This window comes from Gorilla gorilla, chromosome 5 (assembly GCF_029281585.2).
Source record: "Gorilla gorilla gorilla isolate KB3781 chromosome 5, NHGRI_mGorGor1-v2.1_pri, whole genome shotgun sequence".
Lineage (NCBI taxonomy): Eukaryota > Metazoa > Chordata > Mammalia > Primates > Hominidae > Gorilla > Gorilla gorilla.
Window position 1 is genome coordinate 65,664,170 of NC_073229.2, and position 18,459 is coordinate 65,682,628.

At 36.2% G+C, this 18,459-nt stretch overlaps 1 protein-coding gene across 1 annotated transcript in view; it reads right to left on the reverse strand.

The window, feature by feature from the left end:
- Window positions 1-3,312: 3,312 nt before the first annotated feature.
- Window positions 3,313-18,459, reverse strand: part of PTCHD4 (patched domain containing 4) — a 192,336-nt gene continuing 177,189 nt past the window's right edge. The window contains exon 3 of the mRNA XM_004044156.5: window positions 3,313-6,172. Coding sequence (XP_004044204.3) covers window positions 4,539-6,172 — 1,634 coding nt within the window. The 3' untranslated portion in view covers window positions 3,313-4,538. The remainder of the gene's footprint in view (window positions 6,173-18,459) is intronic.

The window sequence follows — 18,459 nt, forward strand, 5'->3', positions numbered from 1 at the left end:
TACCAATTCAGCCATAAATATGTTTTGGGTCAATGTCATAAAATTGTCACAAAATTTTGGTAATTGAGAAAAAGCTAAAACTTTTTTTGTTTGTTTGTTTTTTGTTTTTAAAGGGAAGAAAAAGTGCTTCTGAGGCTCTTTTGGAATAAGTAACAGTTTTCAGATTCACTTTTGCAAAGATTGCCAATATCATTCGCAGACACCAACAAACCAGACTGAACAGAAAGATCCCTGTGGTAGGATGCTGAGCAAATCGTTGACTTCTCCAGTCTCTAAGAGACAATATCTAAATGTCAGTCTCATGGCATTGTATTTTCTGCTTCACCATAAGATTAGCAAACACAAGATATAAAATTATGTTTATTTCCTAACCAATACAGAATATACTAGGCCCTTTGCCTGGAAGCCAGATTTCACTTCTGAGATTTTCCAAAGTCCATTCTAGAAGAGGTGGCTGTTACTGATACCCAGGGAAGGCAATTCTTAAATTGCTTACCTGGGGATGGAACTTTCTGTGGACTTTTGGCCCTTAAGACCAAAAGCCATGAGGCATTTATGAATAGATGATGTAAGAAATTTTAATAAAAGTTGCAATAACCCTGAAAATAGTGTCTTTAATAACCTATGTACTATTAATAACAAAGCATGCATAGTGTCGTGCATTCATAACTGTTTGGTCATAAAAATATGTGACTGTAATTATGATATTTACAGTCAACTTATAAAAATACTTGTAATTCTGAATGGCAATAGTTAATCCTTAGCTCTAACCACAAGCCTAGAAGGATTAGCTTATTACGACGAAATGTGATAGATAATTACAGAATGGACAAAGCTTTTACTCTCTTGAATTCAACATTCAAGAATAACTATAATAGCATCATAAAACATTTGTCATCATTATTCTTCTCACCTCACAAGGTAAAAACCTAAATTCTGTGGAAATAAATGGGAATCAAATAGGAAAGGGCCACTTACATGATACAACAACAGAGGAGAATAGTTCTTTCATAGAATACTCATGCACAACCTTCAAAGAGGTTCATAGTCACTGCAAGAATTCCTGGGAAGACATCTAAACATGACTTTCATTAAAAAGAATTAAGGCTGGTCTAAAGAATCAAATCTGTAAGGTATGATTACCTTTAGCCATAAGCGGTAAAAAATCTTTTAGCTGATCTCTCTGTAATTTAGGTAAGTACCTCTTTGAAGTTTATTAACATCAAAGAGAGTGGAGCTCACATGGCACTTTCCAATTCAAATTTAAATTCTGATGGAAGGAAATAAATCCACATTCCAGTTTACATACAGAAAAAGAGTAGTTTTTTCAAACTTTATAACCTCTTACTTTAAGGGCATACATGTTTCAATTAAATAAAATATTACACAAAGCTGACATATTTCCCACAAATTTCTTCTCTTCTAGGAGTTGATTGGTCATCTGCTGACAACAGATAAGTTCCTAATTTGAATGGCATTAGTACTTCATAAATGAACAAAAGAATGAGTGCAAACTTGAAAAACTAGGGAGAGGTGCATACAAGCTACCAAAAAAGGTTGGGATTGGGGGTGACCTGCAAATCATGATCTCATATCTTAGGATGTATCTTAGTATTCAGGAAATGGAATTCTTGGAAACATCTGTTTCACAGTGAGGTTGGGAGGTCAGATGATGCTCTGTTAGATTCTTCTTAGGATTAAATTACTTCCTAGGACTGCGTTAAGACACTTTAGGTGGTATATTAACTCTTCCAGAACAAATAATTCCATTTCAGTAAATTATTGCTACAGTTCTCTAAAGAGTACTACGGTGTCCTGGAAAAGATAATGTTCCTTCCAAAATGCCCTCTAGTCACTCGAACAGTGAGAAATTCATATTTATCTTAGACACTTTGATTCTTGAAGACATAAACTAAAAAAGAAGAACTGTTTTTCCCTACCCAAACAGAGACTATCTGGATGGAGACATAATACTAAATCTGCCCTGGTCATTTGGCAGTGTATGCCATTTCCTCTACGTGCTTTTGACAACTGGCATGCTTGATTCTTTCCCTGTAAATCAGCCTGCCATTATTCTTCGCATGCAGAATGGTCTATAGGAACCAAGAAAAAACCAACCCCAATAGCCAATCTTTTAAAAAATAGGTGAATGAGTGGAACATGGCACACAATGGGAAGAAAAGGAGTGATCGTTAATTAACTTTCTCAGTGATTATCTCCCATATTTTGAAGGGGATGCGAAAAAACTAAAAATCTTTACAAATGATGGGTAATCTGTAAGAGGAATTCTCCTCCTCCCTGCACCCCCACTACAAAACCCCCACCCAAACAAAAAATCAAAACCCAAACCAAAAACCTCCTCTGAAACTTCTACTTCAGATATGAGATCATGGTCTGGAGGCTACTCGTACCAAATACCAGTTCATTCTAGTACAGCAGTTCATGAGGCAAAAGGCTAGGAGTATTTGTGACATGACTTTACAAATAATGTAAAAACAATAACCCTACGATTATGGGCAATAATTTTCCACACTCAAATCTATAGATATTGCACTGAAACTGACACAATGGAGAAGACATAGATCATTTCCTGTTGAAACCCAATTACCTCAAGGTAAAACAAAACAAACTCCATTTAATAAATGAAATACTACTTAAATGTTTTCATTTTAGGGTCTGTTCCCTTTCCCCTTTATATTCTGCAAAGTTATATGTCTAAGTATACTTGTTTTGTTACTTCATAAGTCTATCAACTTCATTTCCAGAGACTATAACGAGAATGGAATGGTTTGTATCTTTTTTCTGAACATAATTGAGTCAAGGAGTTTTGTTATTTTAGGTATTATTATTAATTTGATTAAAACATAGAACCAAAGTTGATGGGAAATAGTAGCTTTCTTCTAGGTAAAAGAGCTTACTAGCAGATTTTATAATCATTGGACATTTATTCTGTCCTACCTGGAAATAAATTATGTTACTGCTTGGCATGGGAAAAGGCATTTTCTAGTAATTTCCTGTGACAGGAGGCACAGCAATAGTCCAAGTAAGAACCCAACAGGTGCTTGGGAGTAGTTTTAAACTTTAACTTAATGAAAACATTTGCCTCAGTATTTTTGTTTGAGAAAGAATTCAGCAGCAGTTATAGTTAATATCCCACCTGTGGAGAGCTGTGATCACCCTAGGAGGTGGGCCAACCGAGGAGCACTTTCCAGGTAACAAGAGCAACACTATTGCGAGAAGCTACAAATGGTACTGCAGTAGGTGTAGTGAACACTACTATAGTGATCATGGCCTGGGTTATGTTCCAATGCAAGGAATACACTAGAATTCATAGGATTAGAATAGTTTCCTTGTGCTAAGAACTAGTAGATGGCATGTGATGAGTGGGTATGGTCCATTTTATTCTATTTCACTCTACGAGTTTCCTAGTTATGTCTCCTTTCTCCTGTGTTAATTATCTATATTCCATGACAGTTATTTTCCCTATCTAAAATAAGAACGGTGTAACTATGGAGTACCCCAACTCACATACACATACTTGTGCACCCTTAGACTCATGTATGGATAATCTGTGTAAAGTGCTCATTTGCAATTGGGTGAGCTCACTGAAAGCAGCCATATCAGCCTTCCAAATACAGTAAAAGCCAATGAAAATCCATATCAACTGTTTATTTCTAATATAAAACAGTAAACCTTGTCCATGTGGTAATTAATTCAAATGCCTTTTGTGTTTTTTTGTGAAGTCATCCAAAGCAAAAGTCTAGATGACTGCTGACATGATATGCATAATCTAATGAACTCACATCTCTGTTTATTTTGCTCATCCCACAGTTGAATGACACTCTGACTGCTGAGACACTTGGGTTGATTTAGAACGGCTATTAATGAATCTATAAATTTGGCTAAGGTTGATTTGACTTTCTAGGGAAAGGCCAGCCTATCTTCAAATGGACACCTCCCTCCACATAAACGTCAATGTACCCTAAAGACAAAACTAAGTATATGTATATATGGGATATATACATATATATGTACACACAAAATGGATTGGGAAGTCCTTTGGTTTAGACAGTATTAAATATGTACTTCCCAAGTGCATAGGTTTCCTTTGACCAACCTGTTCCAAAAACAAGCATGAAAAGTGCCATGGCACATTTCTTATGCCTTTCCCCCTATTTGAAGGACACCTTTCCTTGCTTCTCCATCACTCCTAAGCATTTTATTTTTAAAAGCAGGTGGTTCTTTTGGCGTTCTATCTTAACACTCCATTGATTCATCCATTCCTTGGAAGAGCTCTCAGATTACATCCAGAAACTTGTTTTTAGAGGAGAACAAGGTTGCAAATAACTTTTTCCTCTTTTTTTAATTCCCTCTTCCCCCCCAAGAAGCAGGCACCTTGAAGTGTCATGAATAATGCACTCTTGATCTGACTTGCCTTGTTACCCCTGGCCAGCCCAAGCAGCTGAGGTCTGAGCTTTACTTGCCCTGCATCATTGTGCAATACTGGAAAAGAAAAATAATCCACTGGTCTATACCCCTCATACTGTGGTGACGTGATCCGGGTTCTCTTGGATTTCTATGCATTCAATTTCCTCTCTCTCCTTTCGCTTGGCACGTTTCTTTTTCTTGTGGTGCTTTTTGGAAGGGGGGAAAAACGTTAGGAACACAGGTAAAATAACAAAACAGTGCAGAAGTGTGCAACCCCCAGTGAGCAGCAAGCATTTGAACAGTGTGAAGGTCAGGTTCGAAGGCACAAATAGAAGGGGGACTAACCCAATAAGAAAAGAAGTAACATTTTGCAAAATGGCTGTCCCATGCTCTTGCAAGGAGCTTTTTATACATTGTGTTCGGGTGTGCTCAGTTGCTAATACAAATGTGAAAAGCAGTGGTGCACAGTGGTCAATGGCGAAATTCAAGGTGTAGATAAGGCACAAGATAGAAATGCAATCCATGTCGACGTTCCATAGTGTCATTAAGCCCAGAACGCCCAGCTCAATTGAGGTGACGCTAAGAATTAGCCAGAAGTTTCCCAGAGGGTGGATCACTAGGAAAAAAGTCAGGATTAACACCAGGAGAACACCAAAGCCTGCAATCAAAACAGGCACTGTGACAGACAAGCTGTAATGGTCCATGAAGACAAAGGAGGGGTTGAACACGATGAATCGGATGCTCTTTGAGAGGGATAGGGGCCTCAGCTTTTCCAACACTTCTATGACTTCTTTCTGCTTGTCTCTGCTAGTCCTGGCCACCAGATACAAGCGAGAAGCAATGATATTGCTTTCATCCCCTGCCTTGGAGAAGATGATATCATTTCGAAAATGCTGGAATTCTGGCTTTTTTAAAAATGAGCTTTGCAGGACACTGATGAAGTCACTTTTGTTATTGGCACTGATGTTGCTGACTTTCAGGAACTGGTAGTACTGCTCCACCCAGGACACTGCAGTGAATCCACTACAGAGTCTTCTTAGGTCATCCTGGACGCTGCTGTTCCAGTACTCTAGGGGCTCATAGACATAGAATCCTATCACAGGGCTATAGTTGCTGAAATATTTCTGCTGAACCATGGCATAGGAAACACTTGGCGAATCACTGGCTAGTAGATTGATGATGTTGGCTCCGTCACTGATCTGTAAGCACCCCATGAAGGAGAAGGAGGCATAAATGAGATAGAGGATGACGACAAATGGCTTCACGTATATATTGGTAATCCATTCATTATAATGTTCACGGAGGAAGTGCTGAATGAAGTGGTGCTGGTAGGGGTTCGTCTCATGATGGGACGTCTGTTGATGCCCATCACTCATCACTGTCTGGAACCACACAGGTTTGCGATCCAGGTATTCTGCAGAAGGGATCTTACAGCAAAAGATGCTGTGGTAGCGGTTTTGCTCTAGTTGGCCAGCAAAGACCAGACAGGAGCCAAAGAAGGAGAAAATGTAGAAGTAGTTCAACAGAATGGAGACACACATGTTTTGACAGAAGATCTTCACAGCCTCTATGTTTGTGAATGGGCTGGCACCCATGCCAAAAGTGATGAAGTACAGGGAGCTTGTCATGGTATAGGTGACCATCACATCAGAATAGGCATCCGCTATCCTGTCTTTGAAGGGCAAGTTCTCTTTTGTTCTCCGCCATCCAGACAGAAGCTCAAACACTCCTTTAGTTCCATGACCTAATGTTTTAAAAAAAGAAAATAATAATTATTTTTATTTCCTCCTATGGCTCAAGTGAATTCCTTATAGTTTATCTATGCTAAATGGCACTTTATACTCTAATCTTCAAAGGGCTGTGATCCTCCTATCGGGGCCTCAAAAGTTGAGTTATGGACAGGATACATTTGGACCCTGTTTCACTTTAGCAAAGCCCAAATTTATCGATATTCTGGGAAAAATGAAACATGTATTGTCTGTTCTATCAATGTGACAAGTTGTAAATATAATGTTACATTATTACATGATCTTTTTCCCCTGAACACATATTGTCTTCCTAAACAGACAGTAAATTGTCAACGGCAGGGGCCGTTATTTGTGCACCTTCAAACGACCCTTAACATCATGTCAAGTGCTTGGTTAATTGGTTCATTGACTGACAGTTCCTAACTTTTGTTTCAAGCTGATTTATATGCCGATTTAGGAAACTATAAAAGTATGTTAAACACTTAAAAATGGCTCTAAACTGATTTTATAATGTTGATAATCTCCTTGGTGGCCAAATGGCTTAGAAACCAATTTCCAGAGTTGATTAATTAGCTCCGGATGTGAGTTTAAAAAAAAAATTCTGCCACGTCACATAAAAGACAGGGCAAGACCTTCGGGGTGAAAAATCTTAGCAAGCACTTCCTTTGGGCTCCTCATAGAGCTCTGATTCATGTGAGATGGATGCTGACTAAATGCTTTTGACTGCTTCGTTAAAGTGAATGAAGAATACTTGTTTTAAACCAATGTTTGTGTCCCTTTTGATAAGAGTAAGTAGGCAAAAGGCTTAGTCAACACATATTACTTGAACACACAGTGTATGCCAGACTCTGGTAGCTACTGAGCTGTAATTTTGAGGAATTTCACAGCTCTTAAGATACTACCACTTTCTTACTAGCAAAAGGAGAAAGCAGCTAAGTAAACAAAGGTATTATACTATATCTGCAATTTCCCCTTTTTTCACTTCACTGAATTGGACCTGTCAATGACCATCCATAATATATCAATTGGTAGCTTTCTGAGTGAGTGGAAATCTTCATAGATCACTCTTGCCCTTGTGGGCATAGCAATACTACATAGGAACTTTTTCTGTGAATGGATACAAGCTGTGCTTGGGCTGTTCTCCAAGGAATCCATTAGACAAAGACATAGCTGAAAGGCACAAAATCAACTAGTTTATGAAAACCTGGAAAATGGACTTAAATGTGGCACTTAGATATTGGAGTTAGGTGTTACAAACTTAATTTACTTAGTAGTGCTTTAACAAAGATGTGATAGCTGGGGTCTTACTGCAATCGCTCTGAATTTGCATTGCCGATAGCTTTTGCTAACTGACCTGTATAATTCTTCCCTTTCTTTTATTTGTGACTACTATGTACATACTTAAAAATATTATTTCCCAGCCTAGTTTTCAACTAGAGGTGGTTCATGTGACATAGTTCTGGACAATGCAATGTAACTGAAGGTCATCTAAGGATGCTTGTTAGAAAACCAGAGGGCATTTTGTTTGAAATAGTATAATGAAGCCACTGGGATGAGTTCTTGTCTGCCTCCTTTTGGAATTCTCTTCTAAGAAAACCAAATCTTGGCTAAGCCATTGTAGGTAAGGCTGTTACTTGCAGTTGAATCCATTCCTAACCAACAATGTTTCCTAGGTCAGTTAACATTTACCAAAACCTCTTTTAAGATGATCTAAGAATTCTTGCTTCATAGTTAATTTGACTATAGTATTTACAGACTTAAATGTATATAATGCAAATATTTGATTTTTAAAGACACATTGGCCAAACTTTTGGTAGTTTTTATCAATTATTAATAGTTACTAAAGGAAGCTAGGCATTGGAATTCTTTTTACCTCTAATGTAAAGCCTATTTATTCTTCAAAGCTGTCTCTTATGGGTCTCCAATCAGGAAAGATAAGTTTATCATAACAAGTAGAAAGGTTCGTGTAAACTGCATTTAGGAAAAGGCACGTTTTTTTCATTTGGAGGTCATGAACTCTTCCTTCTTGCATTTTATCAGGAGCTCAACATACGTGTATTACATTTAGTCTAATGATTCTTAACAATGTTCATTGTTCATTCCTATCTTTGGCAAAACTCCTTGAAGAGACAGAATACAGTACTTGCTCTATTATTCCCTTGACTAAAATACAATGTTAGAACAAGGGTTAAGATAATTAAAATAATTCTTTAATGAGAGCACCTCTCTTCAGAAATGAGGACTCCTGCTATCTTTGTAGTCACAAGGTGGGAAAAGGCTACATAGAGCTACAGCTAAATTTGGCTTGCCTTTGATAGTGGTCATTTTTATGGAACATTAGGTACACTATGTAGGCCAGATTTTTGCTTTATGTAGTACAAAGGCCTGTAGGTGTAGGAAGATGATACTAAACCATATTAGATTAGGTAATCACTTTAAATGTGGTCGAGACTGAAAATACAATTTCCAAACTTTGTTTGGAGATGGCGTGTTTTATCCCACTCATATGTTTAGATATTTTATAGGATTTTCCTACTGATATTCACTCATTTGACTCTCACAATAATCTGCCCATTTTCTAGCAGTTCAAATGTATTGCCTGCTCCAGTCAAGGTAACTGTCTTTCACTGCCCTGTGTGCATGTTCCTCATTAGTCTTATCTTCTTAGCTTTGTTTATGTTATTTTCTGTCCCTTAAAATACTTTCCTCAATTCTGGTCATATTAAAATTCCATTCATTGGTCTGTTAAGGGTCAGTTCAAGTCTCCTATTTGCTATGAATCCATTTCTAATGATTCCAGTCATATATATATATACATATATATATACGTATATATATGTATATATACATATATATACGTATATATATGTATATATACATATATATACGTATATATATGTATATATACATATATATACGTATATATATGTATATATACATATATACGTATATATATGTGTATATATATACGTATATATGTATATATATAGGTATATACGTATATACATATATATATACATATATATACACACACATATGTATATATACACATATATATATGTATAAGTTCCTTAAATTTTTATTGCCCTAACTAGTCACTCATTTTGGCCCACAACCATGTGCTGCTTTGCTCTGGAATTAAATGGTTTTCTCAAGATATGTTCTATCCCTTGGTTGGACTGCAAATTCTTCATGGCTAGGGAGTGCATTTTATCTTACTTTTATACTCTGCAGGACATCTGGTAAAGTGATAGATGCCCAAAAGATGCCCATTAACTTCTTTTTGAATTAAATAAACTATAATTCTTGATTCTAGATGGGTCCAAAAATGGATCTTTTTATTACTTATTCTAAAATTTATTATACATCTTTGTACCTATATAAATATCGATTGTATCCAGAAGAGCTATACACTATTTACTTTCATTCAATCCAATATATATTTATTTAAAGTTTGTTATATATGAACTTTTGCTAGCCGATATATAAGATATAAAGGTAAACAAGGAACACAATCTTTTTCAACAACTGTCCAGAAAGTCATTTTCACTTAAGTAATTCTGAGACCAAGATTATAGCTTCTAATGCAACTGCTTTAAAAATAGGGATATATACCTAAAAAATTTTATTGGCACTTGTAACAAAGCCATCAATACTTCTCTAAAAATAAAGAAGCAAGAGCATGAGTAAAGAAGAGAATATGTCAGAGTGATTTTTCTTTTTGTAGATGTTACTTCTATTGTCATATGAGAAAATATACTACTGTGAAAACAGCTTAATTATTTATTTTAAGCTCCTGCTAATGCATTTAGAATGTCTATATTTATTAAAATGCTAGATATTACTAGGATTTTAGATTTAATAATAACTTTAATTAATTAATATGAAATAACTGTGTATAGTATCAATGGAATTAATTGTATGGAGAGATAAAAGTTTAATAGAAGTTTTATTTGTTTAATCCAGGGTTTCCCAACTGGGCACTATTGACACTTTGTGCTGGATAATTCTTTATTGTCGGGGACTGTCACGAACTTTGGAGGATGTTTAGCACCATTCCACTACCCACTAGATGCCAGTTGCACACCCCACAGTTGTAACAACCAAATATTTCTTCAGACATTGTCAAATGTTGCCTGTGGGGCAAATTTTGCTTCAATTGAAAATTATTGGTTTAGTCAAAAGAAAAAGAAATAATATACTCACTCATACACACACATACTTAATTATCTGTTTCTGATTATAAAATCAGGATACATTTCCATGGAAAATTTGGGAAACATGAAAAATAGTGGTGAAACAAATTATTCCAGAATCCCGCAACACAGAAAACTACTGTTAACAACTTCAAGTATTTATTCCAGTCATTTGTTTATTTATCTTCCAAGCTTATGTATGTATGTGTGTGTGTGTGTGTGTGTGTGTGTATGTATGTATATATTCATTTATGTATCTAGCCATCTGTTCAGATAGGTAACTACCTATATAACTAATTCAAAGAACTAGATTGCTACCAAACAAAAATTAGAATTTAGGATTACTCTTGCCACTCTGTCCAGATGCCAATCAACCATGGAGAGTCTGTTTTCCAATTTCTGCAGTGTTTTCTGTCTTTGTTTCTTACTTTTCACTTTGGTTTCCATTCTGAGGCTGGAACCATTTTTCGAGCATCTGCTCTCTTGAAAGAAGCCCCAATTTTCTCTTTAGCTTTTTCTAATAGTATTTTATTCCCTGCAGTTCCACCCTTACTCAGAGATTCTTAATCCAATTCAAGTAATCCACCTCAAACTGATGCACCAGTGTCCACCCCAAAGACACTGGTGGCCCACCAATTCAGGTGATGCATGGATCACATATAAATGTGACATGCCCCACTGAATGATGATTGGAACTACATTATATTATTTCCCAGTACCCAGTCTTAACTGTTCTTTGAGTCTGTCCCATTTTCCCACCAAAATCTTTAATTCTCACCTGAGGCCACTACTTGTTTTAAGAACAACTCCATTCAAGTTCTGGACTCGTTTTACATGCAGTTACCTAATATATAAAGAGGAATTTTGTTCTTACTAAGTAGGGCTGTATGCTGTACACCGTGAAAATGCAGCTGATTCTTCCTGAGGGATCAGGGAAAGCTTCAAAAGGTTTACGCAGAGGATGATGTTAATGACAGTTTAGGCTGATGGGATAACATGAATAGAGACACAACCCCCTGTAAACTATGAAGAGGTAGTTGTGTATTTAAAGTTTATAATTGTTATTTTTTTTCCCTCAGTAGAGATTAGCTCACTGCTATAGCGAGCTGGTATACTATTGTCCACAGTACATTTTTGATTTGGTGTTCCAAAATCTGACTGCCACACTTTGGTCATGATTTCCCTGGATTACATTAGTATATATTTGCACACTGCATTAGATTAATATAATAAGTAACTCACTCGGGACATTATTAGATGACTAATATTTCCTTTAGCACAGTTTTTTGAAATAAAAGAGAGAGAGAGTTCTTAAGGGTAAAAAAGAGTTGGACAGAGGAAAAACTGGGAGAAAAATTCAAGGAGGGAGATGAATAGAAATAATAGGGGGGTGTGTGTGTATTGAGTACTCCACAAGCCTGATGGGATGCTGATGGGGAGCTCTCTTTCCAAATGAAAGCAATTGGAAGCATGGTGTAACAATAAGGAAAACATACATGGCAGCTTGCTAACATGCCCCCATTTAACAATGATTTGGTAAGTTCTGCTATTTGCAATTGAGCCAAATGAAAAAGATAAGGATCATGAAGGCTCTTCATGGTCATGGTCGTGCAGGTCTGCCAGAGTGAATATTTAAGTGTTTTTAAATTAAAAAAAAATATTGTTACCAAACAAAACTGATATCAGTCCTCAGTGAGGTGGGGAGCACTCAGAACTGGTTATAATTCCGTTTGAGCTTCTAGTAATCATTCTCCAACAAATAAAGATGACTTCTAAAGTAAGATGGATCTTCTCTGAGAACCAGCTCCAGCCTTCCTTTAAGAACATTTTTCCAAACTCCTACTCTTCTAATGTAATCTTCCATATTGTAATTGCATCTAACATTGCTGTAGGAAAACTCTCTGGTGACATAGTTAGGCCTAAAGAGAAGTTTTTCTTTTTTCTTTTTTTTGAGACGGAGTCTCACGCTTTCACCCAGGCCATAGTGCGGTGGCGAGATCTCAGCTCCCTGCTACCTCCGCCTCCCGGGTTCAAGTAATTCTCCAGCCTTAGCCTCCTGAGTAACTGAGATTACAGGCACCTGCCACCACACCTGGCTGATTTTTGTATTTTCAGTAGAGATGGATTTTGCCACATTGGCCAGGCTGGTCTCAAACTCCCGACCTCAAGTAATCTGTCCGCCTTGGCCTCCCAAAATGCTGGGATTGTAGGCGTGAGCCACGGTGACGGCAAGATTTTTTTTTTTTTTTTCCAGAGCAATGTTGTTCTATAAATCCAATATAATTTTTATAGTTGCCATTTTAATCCTACACTCAATCTCTCCAAAACCTACAATTCCAAAGAAAATACTTTTAACGAGGATGAAATTCAATTGGAACTAATTGTAACTGACTCAATTAATGCTCTCTACTGAGTTTTTCTTTGCTATATTGCTTTAATAAGCATGATCTATGGGTTTCTAGTTTATTTTAATCAGCAGAATTAGAATTCTCATTTGCCTTCAGAAGACATACTGGTGGGTTTTCCTTTTCACTTGAACATGCTAATCAAGATATGAAAGCTTGACACCGATATCAGAGACGTAAGAAATAGAGGTTAAAAAAAAATACTCCTTTTTATGACCTGTTCCAAAGAAAGCTTACTACTTTCCCTTAGCTGTTATTTCTTCATTTGGTTAGCTACACTTTCAATAATTGTGTTTGTGAAAATCACCCCCGATTGTGACATCCCAAAGCCAACTAAATGAATGAATAATGAATGAAAAAAATAAAATCACAATCAACTGAAAACTCAGTCCAGCAAAGCAGCTGCAAAAAAGTCTGGATAATGCATCAGTATTTTAAGTTATTGTTCACTTCTTTGGCATTATGTGGGATCATTTATCCATTGTTCCTTCTCTTTAGCTGGCTGATTCCTACTTAGCATGATCTCAAGCATAATCTCACCACTCGAACATGCGTGATCTCTAACACTTTCCGCTTGCCCTACTCACCCCCATTCCACCAGCTTAGACGTCTCTGCCCTGTATTCCAACCCAAATCACAGTACTTACTATACGCTAGACTGAGATTGCCCGTTGGTGGGCCCATCTTTTAGCCAGTCCAGAAACTCTTCACTGGCCAGGTTAGGCACTTGCCTTTTTCACTTTTGTATATTAATTATTGGCTTATGGTAAATGCTCAATAAATGTTTTTAAAACTGAATTGGCCATGATCTACATGTAGAAATTTTAAAGATACTTGAACACGTTCTTCTTGTAATAGTTATTTTTGTAATGATACTTACTAGCTTAACAGTAATAGGTATAATTGATATAAATATATTAATTTATATTTATTATATTTTATGTAATTTACTCTATATATTTTTAATAGAATTATATTTTATATAACTTATAAAATTTATTGAGTAATTAAATATGAATTATAACTTTAATAATAATAAATGTTACTATTTATCATTAGTTCTTACAATAATTATTATTAACAGCCCTATATTCAGCAATGGGTTTTGTGAAATAGATATTATTTGCCTCATTTTACTGAGAAGGAAACTTGCTGAGTGTCACCCAATGATTCTGAATTTTTCTCCCATTTCCTCCTGTGTTCAGTTCACATTGACAGAGGTGGCAACAGATGTCAATTATACCTAATTGGGAAATTAGCATATTATTCATTAATTTGGCTGGTTCAGGATTACGGATGTCTAACAGAGAATGGAATATGAAATGAAATTACTTGTTCTATGTTGTTCTTTGACAGGGTAGAAACAGGTTCATAAGACACTCCTTTTGCCTGAGAGATGATGAACTCTTTAGATATTTTCTAATCCCCATAATGTCTAGTCTTGAGGTGATGATCAGTGTGTATTTGTATACTGACTGCTTGTAATTTAGTATCATCTAAAGTAAATAGATGATTATCAAGCCCCAAAGGTTGCTCAATTCATACAATGGCCAAAGCTTCTACCTCTTGGTTCTTATATAGCCCACAAAGGGTAGGGGGTGTTCAACAGGAATTCTCTAAGCTGCTACTGCCAGGGACATGTATGATGGTTTTACGTGGAAACCTTTGATAATGTTGTTCAATGAGGGAGGGCCTCGCTTTATCTTGTCCTTAAGCAAGAAGTGACTTCACTTGAAATATTCCCATCCCAGTACAGAATGAGTCAGAGTAAAGAAAGAGAGTAGGGCCAGGCATGGTGGCTCACGCCTGTAATCCCAGTACTTTGGGAGGCCGAGGCAGGTGGATCACAAGGTCAGGAGATCGAGACCATCCTGGCTAACACGGTGAAACCCCGTCTCTACTAAAAATACAAAAAATTAGCCGGGTGTGGTGGTCGGCGCCTGTAGTCCTAGCTACTCGGGAGGCTGAGGCAGGAGAATGGGGTGAACCCGAGAGGCGGAGCTTGCAGTGAGCCAAAATAGTGCCACTGCACTCCAGCCTGGGTGACAGAGTGAGACTCAGTCTCAAAAAAAAAAAAAAAAAAAAGAGTAGATGGGAAAAGGAGCAGAATATTGCAAAGAAAAGAGGAAATAATTATGAGCATGAACAGACACTCAGTCCTTAGCACTCAGGAGGTTACAGGATTTTATTAGGTCTCTAATAAGAAAAAATAAAACAGTAGCAGATTCTCATTGTATAATTTTCAGAGCAGTTGTATATTTTATATATATATCTTAGTGTATAGATAAAAGACATATAGTCTCATCCAGAGTTTGCATTCAGTCATTTTGACAATTTATTTTGTAGTTCTATGTAGTATAAAAAACTTAAAGATCCAGTGTATGTGTGTATATATATATGTGTGTGTGTGTTTGTGCATATATACAGATATACACCCATATCACATATGTATACACACATATATGCATATATAGTATATGTGTGTGTGTGTATGTATGCATGTGTGTCTGTGTGTGTATATATGTATATTTGTCAATACACCTAAATTTGTATGTTTTTATATATAATATATAATATATTATTATATATAATATATAATATATAATATATTATTATATATAATATATATAATATATATAATATATAATATATAATATATAATATATTATATATATAATATATATAATATATAATATATATTATATATTAATATATATTAGAATATAAATATATTAATATTATATATAATATATAATATATTATAATATATTATATATTATAATATATTTATATTATAATATATAATATATTATAATATATTATATATTATAATATATTTATATTATAATATATAATATATTATAATATATTATATATTATATATAATATTAATATATTATACATAATATATATTATATATATATTATATATACACATATGGAGAGAAAAAGTGAGAAGAGAAATAGCAATAGAGATGGGAGATGGGGATGCCCTAAAACTTCTTGACAATTGCAGTCAAGATTTTCATACTCAAAGTGGGCCAAACTTGGTAATTAACACGATTTGATATTGTAGTTAGTAGCACATTCCCCCAGAACAGACTGCTTGCGTTTAAATCCCATATCTCCTGCTTCCTAGATCTGTGACCTCAGGCCATTTTTGTAAGGCTCCACGTATCTGTTTCCTCATCTGTAAAAAAGGGTGACAGTGAGATGTACCTCATGGGATTGTTAGGCATTTTAGATAAGTTAGTACATGTGCTTGGAACACAGTAAGTGCTACATTGAATGGAAAAGCACAGTGCAGCCAACTGCAGGACGACTGTCATGGAGAACGTTCCAAATTGTTGGACTTGGAATGCCAACTTCTGAATGCAGCTTGGTTACTGATGTCTTTACTGCCCCAGCTGAGTTGGCTTTGTAAGGGGGGGATTCCCGGAGCTCTCTTTTCAGCTTTCCTTGCTGCAGGGCCTTGGTGCTGCCAAAAGATGAAGCACCAGTGCAGAGCCAGCACACACTGGATGGCTTGCTTTCCTGCTCTCTCCCCTTCCCTGCTAAATAGCCACTATCAGGAAGTTTTCAATTTTTTTCTCTGTACCTTCCATGCTTTTCAAGTTTTAGAAAATGAATATGGGCCGGTCGCTGTGGCTCACACCTGTAATCCCAGCACTTTGTGGGGCTGAGGCTGGTGGATCACTTGAGGTCAGGAGTTTGAGACCAGCTTGGTCAACATGGTGAGATCTTGCCTCAACTAAAAAAAAAAAAAAAAAGTACAAAAAATTAACTGAGTGTGGTGGCACATGCCTGTAATCCCAGCTACTTGGGAGGCTGAAGTGGGAGGATTGCTTGAACCTGGGTGGTGGAGGTTGCAGTGAGCTGAAACCATGCCACTGCACTCCAGTCTGGGTGACAGAGTGAGACTGTGTCTCAAAAAAAAAAAAAAAAAGATTGAGGAAAGAAATGTAGCCTCTGAGGGCTGGGTGCTGTCAAGTAGGCCATGGTGCTGCCAGGAGTTGTTCTGGCACTCCCATCTGTGTTGAGTGTTATCTTCTTGACCACAGACAACCTCACAAAACAGCATCAGACAAGGCCATCCTGTGACCGGCATGAACCGAGACAAAACGAGACCCCTCCATAATCAGAACCAAATCTGAAAAAAACACAAACATTGCCCAAAACATAAAATGGACTAAATCTCTTCCTTTCAAAAGTGGTAGTGGTAATTGGCGCTCCTTTACCAATCACGGCTTACCCTTACTCTAGTATTCTCTCCATCTAGGTATAATAATTACTAAGATAACTATTATTAAGATAACCAGTCATAGAACTACCCTCTCTTCTTGACAGTAAACAACCATGCTCCCTTGAATTCTCTTCCAAATCATCTGACATTTGCAACAGTCATATAAGTCCATTTTAATACCTTCTTCCTAAAATACTCCATGGTCCCCGATGGCGTGGGTTTTTCCTCATTGTAATTAGTCAATAAACCTAAATGTGTTCAATGATAGTAGTATTCTTGGTGGTCTGGCTGGAGGATGCTGGTATTTTATAACAAATATTTTTGGAAAATAAAATGCACTAAAACTTTTGTTGTCATTGCTGATTTATAAGTAAGTTTCATTTGAGTATAGGAGTTATAACAGGAACATTGGGTGAGAGTTAAGCCCAGAAGGATTTGAATATCCAAACCATGCCACCACTAAAAGAGATGGCTTCCTGGTAATATGTTAGTTTTGTTATCACTGAAAAGAGAATGCCAGTTGGGCATATAAGAAGTGGGAAGTTATTTTGAGAAGATGGTAACATGAATATTAACATAGGAGGAGGGAGGAGGAGCCATGTGGAACTAAAAATTCATTGCTTTAGGCAGAGAAGAGAAATGAATGGAATAATCTGGAGTGGGGCTGAAAATCTCTCAATGGTCAAGAGGAAGGAATTGGTAGTTTATAAACTAAATACAAGCATATACTTTAAAAATTAAGACCTAGAATAAAAAAGAAAATAATAAATACAAGAACTTGCAGAAATAACAATTATGACAATCATCATTTGTTGAGCTACACACATTTAGGGAATAAAAATTAATTCTTTCATTTGAAGGACATTTCCTGAGTGCTGCCCAGTAAGATATGGTAAAATGTCATCACTTTGAAGTTTAATAACTTCTTTTTGTCCCATTTGAAAACCACATCACATCCATATGCCTGAATTTAACAGTTCATTAATTGCAAGCTCTGGAGATCTTTTATCCTATAAAGAGTAAAATGGATGCTGACTTAGGATTTTTACAATAGCAAAAGCTGGAGAATGTTTTTAAAATGTCTGATTCAATCATTAGGATGTATTTATGAAATGGAAGGACTCTTACTTAGCAAACTTAGATTATGCACAGCTTTGATTTCTACTAAATATGATTCAAGAGAAAAATCTTCAAAGCTGTAGCACAGATGCTTGATAAAAGCATAATGCTTCAAAGGACAAGTTTTTTAGGGGCATCCCTGAATGTTTTGTGGCCTTTCTTCCCAATGAAGATGAAATAAAAACATTCCACAGCTGGATTTTTTTTCTGAACAGAATGCCCTGAAGCCAATGGAAAACCAGTTAACCCAAAAGTTCAGGAATGGGATGATTCTGATCATTGGAATAGTCATTAAATTAATCAATCAGAACTTCCTTTTTG